The following is a 15,778-nucleotide window of genomic DNA, read 5'->3' as shown; positions in this document are numbered from 1 at the left end:
CACGACCCCTCGCTGCTGCCCGCCCGCCCCTGTTGCCTGGCAGCAGCGCGGCCTGTGGGTCACCTGGCCTCCCGGCGCTCCGTGCCCGCCCCCGGGGTTCCCCAACAACCACGGCCCTTGGCCCCAGGGTGCCGCCCCGGGCCCGTGGGGGCGATGTCGAGCTGGGCCGGCAGCTGCCTGGTGGCCCCGGCTGACGGTTCCTGCGGCCCCGGGCGATGTGGCAGCCGGGCTCCCTGGCAGCTCCCGGCTCTGGCCCTGGCGCCAAACTGCAGTGCTCGCCGCTCCTCTCACAGGAGAGTCCAAGCGGCGGCCGGGCGACACTCATTACGCCAGCAACCGCCACATAGTCTGGTATGTCTGGTGTGTGATCAAACTTAATGCTTCATTCATGTGTTAAAAGAAAAAAAAATCAGAATCAAGGTTACAACCAATAACAAGACAGTGCTCACCAACAGCGTGAGCCCAGGATGTCAACATCCGTTGCAGCCCACGGGCAGCTTTTGGTGACGAGCCTTTAGCGATATCACACCCACGATGTTCAGCAAGGCTGCTTTCCACTTTTGCTAACTGAATCCGTTCATTGCTATCAGCTATCATCATTCCTTCACTTTCTTCTAAGCAAATTCTACTTTCAGACGGGGGTTGAGTCACCTCGGTGCTTTATTTGAGAAAGTTATCAAGCTGATGATGCAAGGAAACCCTGACTGTTACAGAGGTCTGTTACTGATGGTGCAAAAACAAGCCATCTTGTTCAGTCAGATGAGAGGTTAAAAGGTAAGTCGGCGTGGCGATTTGGTCGAAAAACGTATGTTGCCCCTCATGTCTGTAGTACCTATTTCACTCTACTGGAAAAACCACGCGCAGCTTCCATCTGATGGTGTGTTACATACCGTTACATTTGGACTAACTGTGTGGTGTAACGCGAGTGAGTGACACACTACAGTATCATACAGCGAGTAACACTAGGGAGTGCTAGCGAGGGTAACTATTGCCTGCTATCAGTCCTTGACCTCATGCCATTACAGCTGATACTGCTCCGGAAACCCGAGTTTTAAAGACGGGTTGCAGCTGATCCTCAATACCCATGTTGTCCCATGGACAGAACCAGTCAGAGACGGCCTTTGGGGGCTCTGCCAGTTATCAGTGTTCCCACGCTGAGAAGGTGACACCACATTTCCCCGCAAGGGAAGACACTCAGGTCTCAGACGGAACTCAAGCCTCACTTAGGGTTAACTTGCTCCCAGTAGAGTCCACAGCATCCCGTACTCCTTTCCCTTTGCAAACGAGCAGAGACGCCCAGATTGAGCCCTGAGCTGCCTGTTTGACCACCGCCTCATCTCCAGGACGTTGAGGGGGATCCGCTTGCATTTCAACAGGAATTCATGCAGCTACTGACAGGAATCCCTTCTCCATGGCACTTGCCATGGGGGCTTGTTGCTTCTGTAGCCGACTAGCAGCTTCCCAGACATGGGATCCCTCTCTTGGAAGGATTAATGGAGTCGCTATGGTGTAGCTCTTGTTTGTGTAGCCCATTCACTGCTCTGAGGTCGTTAGAGCAGGTAGAAAGCCCACGGAGCTGCACTTGAAGCACACCAAGTTTGCAGCTGGTTATTCTCAAACTGTGACCCAGTATCAGGTTGCATCTCTCTGGGCCAGGGAAAAGTAGCAAACCACCAGTTCAAACCAGCACTGGTTGCTGGACCAGGCGCAGCTCAGGTGGGAAGCACGTTCCCTCTACCACTAATTATTTCTACTCCTGTAACGATGCATTGCCAGCCTTCAGCTTTTTGCAGGAGGCCAGAGGGGAGCCTAAAGCCAAGGCCACCCTCCAGTCCCTTGTGTGTCGAGACAAAATCAGCCTTCTTTGCAACAACTGTGCTCAGTCACCCTCTGTGTTCTTCTCTGAACCCGCTTCCCTTCTGGGCAGTTATGGGTCGATCACAATCAAATAAGCAGACTGAGTTAAATCTCCTGCAATGTGTACTAAGTTACCACACTGGGAAGCACGTAGGGGCCTTTGTCAAACCCCTACAGCTATGGCAGGAGGCATCTAGGCTTAAACACAGTCCAACAGAAAACTCAAAGACCACAAGCTCAAGAGGTTGAAAAAGAAGGACCGCTTTTATCCAGTTTTCTTGGACCACACACAGACATCTTTTTCCTGTTCTAACTGTGCCAACAGCCCCTTACTTATATTAGTGGAGAGCATCGTTCATACGCTGTAGGGTGCGTTTCCGCCTGAATCAGCCCAGGCTGCTCGTTAGCTCTCCTGCACGGCCACGGGCTGCACGGCAAAATCTCCCCTTGAGCAGGGACGCCTCTCAAGGTTACTCCTCGAGGCTGAGAGATCCCTTACCCGCAGCAAGTCCTCTGTAAGCAACTAATAGCGTGCTGAAACTTTGCTAAGTTGCATCTCTGCTTGACTGCACATAATCCTTTCGACATAGCCCCCTGACCAGGTCTGTGACTAAGGAGGGATGCAGCCGCCCCCAGACACCTCTGGGAAGGACTTTAGAAAGCAAGAGGGTCCGCTCCGAGCCTCATCACCCCACGGGAGGGCCTCCCGGACACGTTGGCCTAAGCCTGCCGTGCCTCCAGGAAATGCCCGAGCAAACCTTGCCGTCAGCACTGTTTTCTCTCAATAAAACCTATTGCTGCTTTTCTCTGGGGAGCGAAGGGCAGCACTGACCCGTGACTGCAGCCCCCTCCTACCCCATAACCGCCTGCCGCCCCAGAGCCCCCTCTTGCCCCTTTGCCCCCTTCCCGCCCCAGAGCCCCCGGCAGCCCCACAGGCCCTCAGCGCAGCTCCCGGGGCAGGAACCCGCGCCGGCAGCCGCCGCACGCTCGGCGTGCCCAGGCACTTCCCTCCCCCGCCCCTCTCGCACGCAAGCGCACGGAGGCCCTGTGGAGCCCGGTCCCCCTCGCCGCCAGGGGGCGCCCGCGCCAGGCCGCGCGCCCGCGCTGCCTCTCAACGCGGCCTCCTGGGAAGGGGCAGGGGGCTCCGGAAGGGCCGGCCCCACCGCCCTGAGTGGCGGCCGTCTCAACCACTCACGGCAGCGGGCAGTGAGTTCCCTCACCAGCGAACACCACGGCGCGGCACGCGCAAGCTTCCTATTGGCCGCGGCGCCGCGGGACCCGCGGCGAAGGGGCGGGACGCCGCCGCGCGCGGGGCCGATGGCGGAGCGGGGCGGCTAGGGTGCGCCGCGGGCAGCGGGCTGGGCCGGGCCGGGCCGCGCCGCGGCTCGGCGCTGCGCGGCCCCCGGGCGCCCCCGTGATGGCCCTGCCCCCGCCCCGGTGCCGCGGCCCGCGGCGCTGAGCGGCCGCGCCCTGCCCGCCCCGGCCGCCGCCGCCATGGCCGGGGCCATCGCGTCCCGCATGAGCTTCAGCTCGCTGAAGAGGAAGCAGCCCAAGACCTTCACGGTGCGCGTTGTCACCATGGACGCCGAGATGGAGTTCAGCTGCGAGGTACCGGCCCCGCCGCCGCCGCCCCGGGGCCCCGCCGCCGCCCGCCAGGCCGGGGCCACGGCGCCCCCGGGGCGGGGGCCAGCGCCGGGCGGGGTCGCCCTGCCCGTTTGCGGGTCTTTGCTCCCTCTCGTTGCCCCCCGGGGTCGTTAGCCCGCTGCCCCCGCTAGCCTGCGCGCCGCCTCTCGCCGCTCGCTCTCGGGGCCGTGGGCCGCAGCAGGGCCCCGGCGCCGCCGGAGCCTCCCGGCGCCTCGAGCGCGGAGCGGCGGCCCCACCGGCAGCGGCGCGGCTCCCGGCGCCGGCGCAGCCTCGGCTTTGGGGCCGCAGCGCCTGAGCTGTGCGGCGCCCCAGCCGCTCCGAGGGAGCCGCAGGCTGCGGCTCGCCGCCGGCCAGCGGGATCCCGCCCCGCCGGCCCTCTCGCGCCGGCGCCGGCGGCTGCGCTTTGGCCTTTCTCCGGCGCCAGGGAGCAGCAGCAGGCGCAAGCTGAGCCGTGGGCCGCCAGGAAGAGCGGCAAGCGGCTGCGCGGTGCCCCGCGCCGCCGCCTTTGCTGAGCAGAGGGGGAAGCAAGCCCCTGCGCCTGGGTGCTTTCACGTTTGCCGTGTCTTACGTTCCTGCTGAGAGCAGACGTGGAAAGTGCAAGCGCACAAAGAAAGCGTGTTAGGGAGGTGGGAGAGAAGGAAAGGGGATCGTTAGTACCTCGAGTTTTGCTTTGCTGCTGGCTGCTGAGCAGCCCTTGTGAGGAGACTAGGGCTCGAGTTATGTTGTGTGCCAAGGCATAAATCGAGAAGGATTCCACTCAAAAGTTGGTTTCCAGGAGGGTTTTCAAACGCTGCCTGACTGCCGAGGTCCATCGGCTGGAAGAAATGTGTTTGAGAAGGCACAGGATGCTGTTCCGCTACTCACTTCTCTTCTCTTCTGCTTTTCTCTTTCTTTGGTCCTTCCTTTTCCTGGCCCTTGATGATTCTTTGGCGCGCTTCCCTTGGGGGCTGATGCCAGCCCCCAGGAGCCTCACTTGTAATTGCTGTTTTCACGCGATCAGCCAGGCCTCTAGATTAGGCACGGAAAGGCACCGAGATGAAAACGTAAACTAGTATTTGTCCTTGTGGTCTTTGTTGCTGAGGAGATGTGTCTGCGGAGCTTGCTGTCGTTCCCAGGGATCAAGGGTTTATTTTCAGCCACGGCGGTGTGAGGTTCCCACTGTCGCGCTGCCGCGAGAGGTGAAGTGTCCTAGCTCGCTTCTCCCCTGCTTCCCCGAGGCTGCCAAAGATAAGGACAAGGCAACGCTGCTTTAGTAGTGGTGCGGCCGCTCGTCATTTCTCGTGGGGCTCCAAGAATTTGTGATGTGGGGACGCAGTGCGCTCGAGTCAAGTCTGGCGGTGTGACTCGTGCCTCTGAAGAGGGCTCGTCGGCAGGTTCTGCTCCAAACGGTCGTCGCTGCCAAGTGGCTTCCCTGCACCCGGGAAGGAGCTGCGAGGCTGCAGGAGGGATCCTACCCCGCTGCTGCGGGGAAGAGGGTGGCCAGATGTCGTCTTTGAGCACAGTGGAGCACGCGAGCTGGGGAAAACCTGAGCAAAGCAGGGAGGTCACAGGGCTGGTTCACACCGCGCGTGGCGCAGGAGCGGTGGGAGCCTTAGTCAGGCAGAGAGGGAGCTCGCTCGGTCCTTGGTGGCCCCGTCTGAACGCGCCGAGGGGGAGTCGGGCGTTGCTAGCGCTGCTCTCCGCTTGCAGAGGAGCCGACCTCTCCCGGGGAGCCCGGTTGGGAGGAGGATATAGGGAACGGCTGCCGCTTCCGGCTGCTCCTCCGCGTGCTTGTCCCTGTCCATGCTGCCGCTTTGCAGCCGCCTCCCGGCGCCGCTGTGGGATGGAGGTAGCAGGCAACGAGGGTCTGGCGGTTCCTCTGCAGGGCTGTGAGTCCCTCGGAGTAGGAGCTGCACCTTTGGGTGGCCTCCGGCTGCAGGCCCCATGATCAACACAGCACGCTGCCCGCATCCTCCTGGTGCTGGGGCTGCCACCCCTCGGTGAGGAGAGGCCGTAGTACGAGCAGAGCTGCCCGAGAAAGCTTCCCAAAAGGCGCTGGGAGCAGATGTTCTCCTGCGATGGACGCAGCAGTGATGTGCTGGGTGCTGCCCAAGGAGCGACTCGGGAAGTTATTACTCGTGTCAGTAGGCCAAATCGGAGCTTACTGGAGCGTGGTGGTACTTGAATCACAAGGGTTTTGATACTGCTGCGAGGTGCCGTTGCCGAGAGTTTCCTCTGCGGCTGCTGCTTTCTGGCGGTACCTGCTGTCGTCACTCGTGGTTGTCCCAATGAAAACAAGCTGGTCAGCCCCAGGTCTGCACAACTCGGTGTGCTGGCGCCCCTTCCAGACGAGGTGGTCTGCTGTCCATCCTCCCTGGCATGGCTTAGCCCCATGGCATTCTGGATCTTTTGAGGCTTTTTTCCATGCTCTTCCTCTGGCAGGATCTCGTTCGCGTAGGAGCTGCTGTGGTCAAGTTTTCTGCTCCGATGTGCTGAGGTGCAGGCTTTTCCCTGGGACCCGAGGTAGCTGGCTGATGGGAGAGCCCTGGTCTCATTCTCGGGTGTGTCTTTGCCCCTTCCTTGTTGCAGCGGCTGCGGCTGGGCCGTAGCGCTCTCTGTTTGGGGTGGTAGCGCTTTTCCCCAAGGCTGTTGCTCTGTAGCCATCTTCATAGCACTGATGCGAACCTGGAGTTCCTGTGTAAGAGCAGGTGCCAGAAATGGGGGTGGTTTTGACCTCACTCTGGTCCCTGCCCCAAAACTGAAAGGCACAGGAAGCAAACAGGGAATGAGGCAGCTTCCCTCGGCTCTGTGAATACTCGGGAGGGCTTGTGTAGAGGTTCCTCCATCCCTGGTTGAGCGCTTTGCAGCTTCTCACTGCTGTTAGTAACAACAGTGACCTCTTTGGAGGCTGCAGAGCTTCTGCAAGCTGGCAGAAGGCTGGAGTGGAAAAGGCAAATCTGTGGGCAGTAGCGGCTACACAAAAAAGCTGCGAGAAGGAATCCCCTCGGCTACAAAGGGATCTTCAGTAAATGGTCGGGATACCAGCTGGCAAGGTGGCGTTTGTGTTCCTCGTGTACCCCTACCCTGCTTCCGTCTCGCTTGGCTGGAAGTGCTTGGGAGTTTGTGCCGTTTGGTTGCTCCCGACGTGGGTTTCTTTTAAAAACCAACCAACCAACCAACCAGGAAAGTGGTAGGCTTTCTCATCCGACTTCATATTTGAAGGTTCCAAAATGCTGCCGGTCCCCTGACTCGGTGCTTAGTGCCAAGGAAGCATGTTCACGCAAAGGGGGAGGCGAGACGACGTTTGAGACGGAAACATGTCTTTCTCTTCTGGTATTGACTGCAGTTTTGAGCAACATTTACAATTACTCCTTATGATGCCCTTTCATACCTTTTTTGTACAGCTAGTGTCTTTCAGCTGGGCGGGTTTCCAGGCTGGAAGCCCTGGAGCAGGGAAGCGGCTCTGGGAACGATCTGCTGGCAGCTTGGAGGCGGCACTTTTGGGAAAATCAAGCAGGCGAGCACCTGAGAGCGCACAAGGTTTTGCTTTGAGTCATTCAAGGATAAACTTGCAAATCGTTGGGGCAAGCCTGAACTTTTTTTTCCCCACGTTGCCCAGCGTCGTGGACTCCAGGTGGTTCGGCTTTCCGTGGCGGCAAGCTCCCGACAGGTGACGGATTGTCGGGGGGAGTCTCGCCTGCCATGAGATGCCCCCTGCGTCTGGCTCCGTGCAGAGTGCCCGCAGTAATCCTCCGCACGGAGGTGCCTTCCGTAGCCTCTGCGGCAGCAGCGCAGGGGCACTGCGGTGGGACCTGAGCGTGCCTTTAGCCTCGTCTTGAGAGAGAAGATGGGAGGCCCCTGGAGGGGCAAGGTCCTTCTCGACGCTTCTTGGAGCTTCTTCCACTGCATCACGTCGCTACGTTCCTGCTTAAATTGCGCAGCCCTGCCCTGAGTACTGGAAACGATGCTCTGGGCCATCCCTGGCTCCCTTCCCTGCACCACTCGCTTCAGTGTCCGCCTCAGGTACTGCAGCTTGTCCTCCCTTGTACCCACCACGCTCCATCTCGGGCAGCCACCAAGAAATGTGCTCGGCCACACCACCTGCCGAGTTACACCTGGCTGCATTTCCGGCCTCCTTTGTGATTAACAGAATGAGATTTTAATTAAAAGCTCGTTATGGAGGTGTTGTGGAGCATTAGTAAACAAACCCAAATTTCTGAGTCCCATCTTGTGGCTCAGTAAGTGGCAGTTGGAAGCATTTGGCATCTGTTTATCTGAGCAAATGAAAGGAGAGTGATTGTTGGATTGGCTGTATGCTCTCGGTGGGCTTTAAATCCAAATAAGTGGGGGTCTCTCATGCTGCTGTTACCCTTCAGAAGGGTAAATACAGCCTGCAGTCTTGGGTTTGCCGTGTTTTGAGCTGCAGCCTGTTGTTTGGGCATCCTCTGAGGGGACGAGGAGCAGGTATCGCCTGCTGTTTGGCTTTTTCTCCCTCGGGTGCTCGTCAGAGACGCGTGCGGCTTGGCTTCTGGTCTCAGCTCGGCCACCTCCTTTCTGCCCTCCCCGTCTCTGTGCAGAGAGGCCGTGTCTTCCTGTTAAAGCTTGCTTCTTCCATAAGGCTTCTGAAAGGAAACACGTAAGGGTTTGGCGCAGCTTCCCAGGACTCCGTCTCCCTTTTCCGTTCGCTCTTTAATGTCATCCAAACAGCGCCTGTGTTCTCTTTATTTCACACGAAGCATCAAATTAGCGCTTCAGTTTAGTAAAATGATCTGGTCAGCTGAAGAGCTGTTTCCAGCACTCCTTAAGGTGTTTGACTGCGCTTTCTTACAGAGGTTCACCGTCCCTTCAGGGTTGTGCTTTAGAGAGGACAGTCGCACGCTCTTGCGTCTCGGCGCCCCTTCTTTCTAGTGCCTGGCTTCCCGGTGCGTCGCCCTCGGCACCCGCAGGTGGTCGGATAACCTGTTGAGGAATCGCGCGTGCCCTGCACTTAGCAGGGAGCAGAAATTCCCGCGCTGCAAAACAGCTGCCCGGTGGCCCTTCCCGTCTTTGTAAAGCAGCGTGTTCACGGTCTTGCAAAACACATCAGACATCCGGGGTCGAGACCAAGCTCAGTCTTGGGGAGTTAGTTGGGAAAAGACAGAACTGCAGCAGCGGCAGCTGGACGCGGACGTGGGAGCGCTGCAGGCGACCTGGCCCCCTTGGGTGGGGGGGCAGCAAAACTGCCACGGCCACGTGTCACGTTAAGGGGATTTTTTTTCCTGTAGCTTTGACTTGAGAGACAGGGCTTTATTATAGCATTGTGGCAATTGTGGCAGCACCCGGCCGCTTGCGGGCTCTTTTCTGCGCAGCCTCAGGCAACGGGTCTGTGCGCCTTGCCGTGCGCACCGGGCGCTCTTGTGTGTTTTGTCACCAGAAATGTGACAGTTAATGAGATGCGGCGCGTGAAATAGGGAGAAGGTGGTCTGAGGGCATGAGGGGCTATAAAGCAGTCGGAGTCGAGCTTCAACGCTGCGTAGTCGGGAGTTTTCAGTGTGCATTTCCACGATAGCACATGGGTGCCAAGACAGAGCAGGAGTACGCAATCTAAAGCAGAAGCAATCAGTTAAAATACTTCTGTGCCCCCATTGAAATCGCAGGGCGACTGCACAACGCTTGTGCTTTTGCGCTCGCTGCGGGACTTCTCGGCTGCCCGCAGACTTGCTTTTTGAGAGGAAATCGTGGACTTGGGTTAGTGCAGTGTGATGAAGGAGGATTAGAGGTTGGAGAGCTGCAGGAAATGGCCCCCAGGGCGGCTTTGCTTGTAGGCTGCAGCTGGCAGGTGTTACGGAGCCCTAGTGCGGGGTTTGTGGCCCCGAGGCAGTATGTGGGGGTTTTATGGGATCCCTGGGGCAGGTTGTGGGGTGCTAAGGGGGCCTTGAGGCATGGTGTGGGGCTTTTACATGGCCCTGCATCAGGTGTGGGGTGTTATGGGAGCCCAGAGGCTGGTTCTGGTCTTTGTTGGGAGCTCTTAGGAAGGCGGGGGAGGGGGGTGGTGTTATGGATGCTTGTCAGGGTTTGAGGATTTTATGGGGCCCCACGTTCTGGAGGAGGCACCGGGCTGCCACAACACTGCTGGAGCCACCCAGAGCCCCATGTGGTGTGTAGGTGCCTGGGGAGATGCAAGAGGCGATGTGGGACCTAGCACCACGTGTGGATTTGGGAAGTGCTGTGGCTCAGGGGCAGCTGTACCGGGGGGGCAGGGCTCGGGGGGGCTCTGTGGGGGTTCGGACAGGCCGTCCCTGGGGTCCCGAGGAGCACCAAAAGGTGCAGAGAGGGGCCTGAGGTGCACTGCAAAACGTGCACGGAGGCTCCTGGGATAGCCCAAAAGGTGCACGGAGGGGCCTCATGTGTGCAGCAAGGTTCACCGAGAGCCCTGGGGTGCACCCAAAGGCGCACGGATGTGTGCTGCTGGGACTGCAGGGTGAATCATGCTCCTTCAGATGCCCCAGGGGTGGTGGGCAGGGGCCTGGCTTGCTTGCTTGCCCCACAAAGCATGTGCACCCCCACGCTCTCCGGCATCTCCTGCCCTCCAGCTGCATCTGCCTTGTCTCCACAGCCAAAGTTGGGCATTAGCGCTCCTCCCCACCCGCTTGCCTCGCAGCCCCGTCTCACCCAGCCTTCCAAGTAAACACAAGAAAAAGCCTCTTTTTAATATGGGCATGGGCAGAGCCAGGCGCCTTGGGGTGTCTTCATCCTTGTGCAAGCCCAGGGGGACACAGCCCAGAGGCACCTGCTTTGATGAAGGTGCCCCGCACAGGGGCTGGACTGGCAACCGGGCAGTGCTGAATCTGGGGATGCTCAGGCCGTGCCGTTGCCTGGGCCTGGGTGCCAGTGCTGCCAGGCTCTCCGGAGGCGGGCACACAGGGATCGGGAGATGCAGCCTGACAAGGGTGCTCTCCTGGGCGCTTGGAGGATGAAGATGGTCTGCATAGCCAGGCAGCGCACCGTAGGGCTGCTGTCATTTTCCAAGCGCTGGAGGACTGCAAAGGGAGGAAAGAGAGTGGCCATCAAGCCCGGTATCAGCAGAGACCCCGGGCTGCTCCTCCAGAGAGAGGACCGGGGAAGAGCAGGGCACAAGGGGATCTATCCATGCTCAGCAATACCCCAAATACCCCCAGTACCCCCAAAAGTCCCTCCAGGAACTCATGTGAGAGCCCTGCAGCCTGGCGCAAGCCATGGGCGCTCTCGGCCTGGCCAAGAGCACCAGCCCTCAAAAGCTCCAGGAATCCCCTCTGTCCCCAGGCCCGGCCTCCTCCCGCCAGCCCCGGCCACCTCCCCGCGCGCTACGCACGGCTGCACATCTCCTCCAGCTTCTGCCCGTGCCAGTCCAGGAGCCGCCCAGCGAGCCCTAGGCACACGTGGCCCGTCACAAGGCAAGGCCTGAGCCAGGGGAAGAGGGACCTGGGGCTGGGGGGAGGCACCTGGCCACTGGGGAGAGGGACCTGGGCTTTGGCACAGGGACGTGGCACTGGAGAGAGGGACGGAGGGGCTAGGGAGAGGGACGGAGGCATTGCAGAGAAGGACCTGGGGACTGGCAGGAGGCTCCCAGGGGCTGGGGAGAGGGACGTGGGCACTTGGGAGGGGACAGGGGCTGGGGAGAAAGAGTTGGGGGCTGGGGAGAGGGTCCCAGACGTTGAGGAGAGGGAGTTGGGCGCTTGGGAGAGGGAGAAGGAGCTGGGGGTGGGGGAGAGGGACGTGGGAGGTTGGGAGAGGGTTGTGGGTGTCTGCGGGGGTCTCACCGATGAAGCGCACGGCTTGCTCACGCAGGGGAGCCCGGGGGTCCTCCAGGTAGCGGCAGCTGTGGCTCACGTACTCCCTGGCTACTGGCCTGGCCTTCTGCAGCTGCAGGCACCCCCGGTACAGGTGTTGGCACTGCCGGGCCTGTTGCCCTCCCTGGGACAACCCTTCCCCTCCCTAGGACAGGCATTGGCAACGCTGGGCCTGTCCCTCCTTCCAGGACAGGGACCAGCGCCTCTGGGACAGTGGCTGGCACCCTCAGGAAAGAGGCTGCCACTGCTGGGACAGGGGCTGGCACCAGCCAGAACTTGGCTGGCACCCGCGGGACAGCGCTGGCTCTACCAGGAGCTCTGCTGGCACCACTGGGACGGGAGCCAGCACCGCCAGCACAGGCCTGCCACTGCCGGGGCCTCCTCACCAGGCACTCGCCAATGCGCCAGGTCTGCACCGTCTCAGCCAGCTTCCGGAGCTGCTTCCAGCCAAGCAGCTTTGCAGCGTCCATGAGGGCTGCCCGGGCGGCCTGAGGAGGAGCAGGGAGACGGGCGATGGCACCGCAGCCAGGCCAGGTCTCCCCCACGGCTGCTGCCGTGCCCAGGGTGCCCACCGCGGTGGCCGCACGCCACGCCACGGCGCCCTGTACCTGTGCCGCGCCGACATCGGGGTCGCTGAGGTGGAGGAAGAGGCGCAGCAGTCCCTGGCGCGCCAGCTGCTTCATCTGCCGCCTCTCGCGGCCGACGGCTCGGCTCAGCAGCTCCCCGAAGTGCACCAGGGCCAGCTCCCGCACGGCACTGGTCTCCTGCCATGGCAAACAGCAACCTCTGCAGCGGTGCTGGGGGCAACGAGAAGGGGCCCCGTGCCGCCTCCCTGCCCCCATCCTCACGTTGGGGAAGAAGGACGGGAGGTCGCGGGCCAGCAGCACAGCCAGCTGGCCGGTCTGCCGCGGCTCGGCATGCCGCAGCACATTGCGCAGCACCGCCAGCGCCTTGGCGTTCATCTGCCCGTCAGCGTCATGCAGCCGCTCCATCACGGCTGGGATCAGCTCCTGCATCTTCTGAGCCTGCAGGCAGATGGGCAGCATTTGCCTCAGAATGCTGCCAGTGCAAATGCTGCGGACACGGGCGCCGGCAGCGGGTCCTTGCTCACCGTGGCGGCATTCTGGGAGAGGGAGAGGAGGCCGCGGAGCGCCAGCCAGCGCATGAGCCGCTGCTCGCTGTCCAGCCGCGCGTGGCAGAGGTGCAGCGCCACCTCGTCGACCGCCGCACCCAGATTAGAGCTCTGCAGCAGCTGCAACGGCAAGTGGCCACGTTGGCACGCGGCCTGGTTGCCACCCCCAGGACTGGGAGCCCGGCACGTGGTATGGCATCCCAGCTGCCCCCTCACGCTCGGCCCCAGTCCCACCAGAGGCCCTTCAGCCCCAGCCCCTTGTCCTTGTCCTCATCCTCATCGCCTGGCCCTTGCTGTGGCCCCACGTGCCCAGCTTTGGCCGCTGCCCCTCATCTCCAGCCCAGTCTGCACTCCCTCATCCTTGTCTGCTCCTCCATGGCCCCTCCACCCCAGCCCTGTGCCCCCATGCTCAGGTCCCCATCCCCTCAGCCTCTCCCCATCTGCAGCCCTCTGGCCTCTCTGTAGACGACGTGAGGTGCAGGGGGCCAGCACAGAGGCTGCTTGAAACACAGGGGACAGCTGGGGACTAACGGAGGCATTGGCAGAGCCCAAACTCTGCCGCCACCAGCCCGCCCCTTCCCACTCATGCCAGCAGCCTGCATCCTGCCTCAATGAGGAAGGTCATGGAGGGGATCTCCTCGCACATGTCGTTGCCCCTCAGGGCCAGGCTCAAGTGCAGGAAGATGGCAGTGCGCTCCTCCAGGGGGTTCTCCTCCAGGTGCCTGGCAACGGGTGAGAGAGGCACCGTTGCACCCAAGGCGAATGGGCAAACCATGCTGGGACCGCAGGGTGAGATGAGGGGCCAAGGAGGGCTGGGGGGGGCTTACCTGGCCAGCAAGGAAACCCCCGTGACGTTGGTCTCGGGCCGGCTGATCCTGTCCCAGCCACCGCGCTGCTGTACAGCAGTCACCTGGTCCGTGTAGCCAGCGCAGCACAGGAGCACTTGCATGGTTTGCACTGCCGCACTGCCAGGGAGAAGAGCGCTGGTCTACCACCCCATGCTCCCGCACAGGCAGTGGGGCAGGGACCGGGGCAGCAGGCTACCTGACAGGGCAAGGAGGCTTGCCCTCGTGGCTGAAGGCAGCGCTGTCCTTTTGCCCACGCTGAAGGCTAAAGGACATCTGCAACAGGAGGGCCACGTAGATGCGGGGGAAGAGGGCCTTCACTGCCTGCTTGCAGGTGTGCTGCAGGAGGATGATTTTCAATGCCCGGATCGCCTGCAAGGATGCCAAAGATAGCCCTCGCTAGTGCCACGCGTGCATGCGCAAGGAGGCCTCCCTCGCCCGGCGAGCCCGTGGAGCAACTCACAGTCAGCGGGAAGATGCAGGTGAGGCCCTGCACAGAGGTGTCTGGCGTGCAGACGGACCGCTTCTGCAGCACGCAGAGAAGCTCCTGCAGCACCTTCTCAGCAGTCGATGACTGCGACACCATCGCCTCCCACATGGTCCCGGCAATGCTGCAAAGGACAGCCACAAAGGGTTGGGTCAGTGTCCTTGCATCCCGCTGACCCTTGCCAGACCTGGCTCGGGCGGGGGCTCCAGGAGGCCTGGAGAGTGCACAGCTCCAGCCCCAGGGATGCTGCACTCAGGCTGGCAACGCGGCAGCTGTACCCGTCAACATTCAGCGAGCAGCTCAGCAGGCCAGCGACCACCTCGCTGGGGCAGCGGCACGTCAGGAGGAGAAGGAAGGTCCTGAGGGTCTGGACTGTGGCCTCACTGACGCGTGGCAGGTTCTCGTGGATGTCCTGCACGATCAGCTGCAGCTGCAAGGGACGGGGTGGGGGTGGCACCAGCCTGCTGCCACAGGCGAATGAACCTCTGCCCAGACTCTGACTGCACTGCAGAGCCCTGGGTTTGGCGACCACGGCCAGCGCGCTGCAGGCTTACGTGCTGCGGGTTGGCGGCGCAGTATTCCATCATATCCTCCAGCAGGCGGGTTGTGCCTGGGGTGTCATGGGCACTGCTGTGCTTCGTCCCCTCGATGGCCATGAGGACCACGTCTGTGTGCGGCCCCGTGGCGTGGCTGGGAGCTCTATCCTCCTCCTCGACGCAGGCGCCCACGGAGAAGCCGGGGAGTCCGTCCTCCTCCTCATCCCAGCCCTCCAGGGGCTCGCTGGGGCTTCCAGCCCCATCCTCAATCCAGGCCTCCATGGGGTGGCTGGGAGGACAGGCATCTTCCTCGCTCCGTGCCGATGTGGGGCGGCTGGGGCATCTCTCCGCCATCCCGTGGCCGGAGCCCAGGTGGGATGCGAAGCAGCAGGGAGAAAAGGGTCCTGCACAGGACCGTGGGTCCCTGCCGTGGGGCGACTGAGGGTCCTCTCTGGAGAGATCCCAGCTGTCCTCGTCCCCACTCACTGAGGGGCCGTGAGGCACCAGGTGATGTGATGGGGGTCACAAAGGGCCCTGACATCACCCCTGGGGCAGCTAGAGGGCCTGAGGGGCGGCGGGATGCAGGGTCTGCCATGGGGGAAGCAGCCTGGGGCGAGGAAGAGGATGGAGCCCCCCCACAAGCCCAGGGGCATGTGGGGCGAGGAAGGTGTCCCCGTCCATCTACTGCGGAGGGAGGAAGAGGAGTTTGGTCTGCCCTGCTGCCCCATGGCGGTGTAGGCTGATGAAGAGAAGGAAGATGGAGCTGCTGGCCACCCCATGGCAGTGTGGAGCGAGGAAGAGCACGATCCCTGGCTGCTTCATGCTCTCAGCGGGGGTCAGACTAGACAGTCTCCAGAGGCATCTTCCAACCTCAGCGGCTCTCCTTCCTCTTGGCACACTTGCCCGTGGTGTCTTTTAACGGGGAAAACGGCCAAAGAACCTGCCCTGTGAACCTCCCCACGGAGGCAGGCTCTCGAGGCCGCCTCCAGCCTGACCCGCATCCCTGCCAAGAGATGCTTGCCCAAGCCCTGGTCCTCCACAGTGAGGAACTGCATCAGCCCTTGGGGCAAACTTGTCCGCGCCTCGCTCTGTTCTTGGCACACGCTAGCCTAGGTTTGAATGTCCTTCCTGCGTGTGAAGTTCGCAGAAGGTACTGAAATAAAACGCCTGCAATGCTGGAAAGGAACGGCTTAGAGATGGAGGAATTCACAGCTGTAGGAGCAATCTGCCCTGGCACTGCCGGCGCTGCGCACTGCCGCCTGGGGACACCACCGCCAGGGCCGCCTGCGGTTGCCCGCCATTGCCTGCCAACGGCCTGCGTGCCGGTGACACGACCCCTCGCTGCTGCCCGCCCGCCCCCGTTGCCTGGCAGCAGCGCGGCCTGTGGGTCACCTGGCCTCCCGGCGCTCCGTGCCCGCCCCCGGGGTTCCCCAACAACCATGGCCCTTGGCCCCAGGGTGCCGCCCCGGGCCCGTGGGGGCGATGTCGAG

General features: G+C 61.8%; 1 protein-coding gene across 2 annotated transcripts; it reads left to right on the top strand.

Annotated features, from left to right (window-relative positions):
- The first annotated feature begins 3,285 nt into the window (after nt 1-3,285).
- Nucleotides 3,286-15,470, top strand: LOC134148419 (collagen alpha-1(I) chain-like). 2 transcript variants are annotated; one of them, XM_062590431.1, is made up of 3 exons: nt 3,286-3,465; nt 10,762-10,892; nt 11,438-15,470. In XM_062590431.1, exons 1-3 carry the CDS (start codon nt 3,352-3,354, stop codon nt 11,778-11,780), a joined length of 588 nt encoding a protein of 195 aa, XP_062446415.1. In that variant the 5' UTR covers nt 3,286-3,351; the 3' UTR covers nt 11,781-15,470. The 2 variants fall into 2 exon arrangements, with proteins under 2 accessions (XP_062446415.1, XP_062446414.1); XM_062590430.1 differs by lacking the exon at nt 3,286-3,465 and having other exon boundaries at nt 9,737-10,892; nt 11,287-15,470.
- Nucleotides 15,471-15,778: the final 308 nt, after the last annotated feature.

Source organism: Rhea pennata, chromosome 17 (assembly GCF_028389875.1).
Source record: "Rhea pennata isolate bPtePen1 chromosome 17, bPtePen1.pri, whole genome shotgun sequence".
Taxonomy (NCBI): Eukaryota; Metazoa; Chordata; class Aves; order Rheiformes; family Rheidae; genus Rhea; species Rhea pennata.
Note: the sequence above shows the minus strand (reverse complement) of the source record. Positions and strands in the feature narration are given on the sequence as shown.

Excerpts from the sequence above, each read along its gene's own strand:
- LOC134148419 (XM_062590430.1), top strand. The coding sequence starts at position 10,394 with ATGCAGCCTGACAAGGGTGCTCTCCTGGGCGCTTGGAGGATGAAGATG. Across the intron at positions 10,893-11,286 it reads CACACGTGGCCCGTCACAAG|GGGAGCCCGGGGGTCCTCCA; the intron begins GCAAGGCCTGAG and ends TTGCTCACGCAG.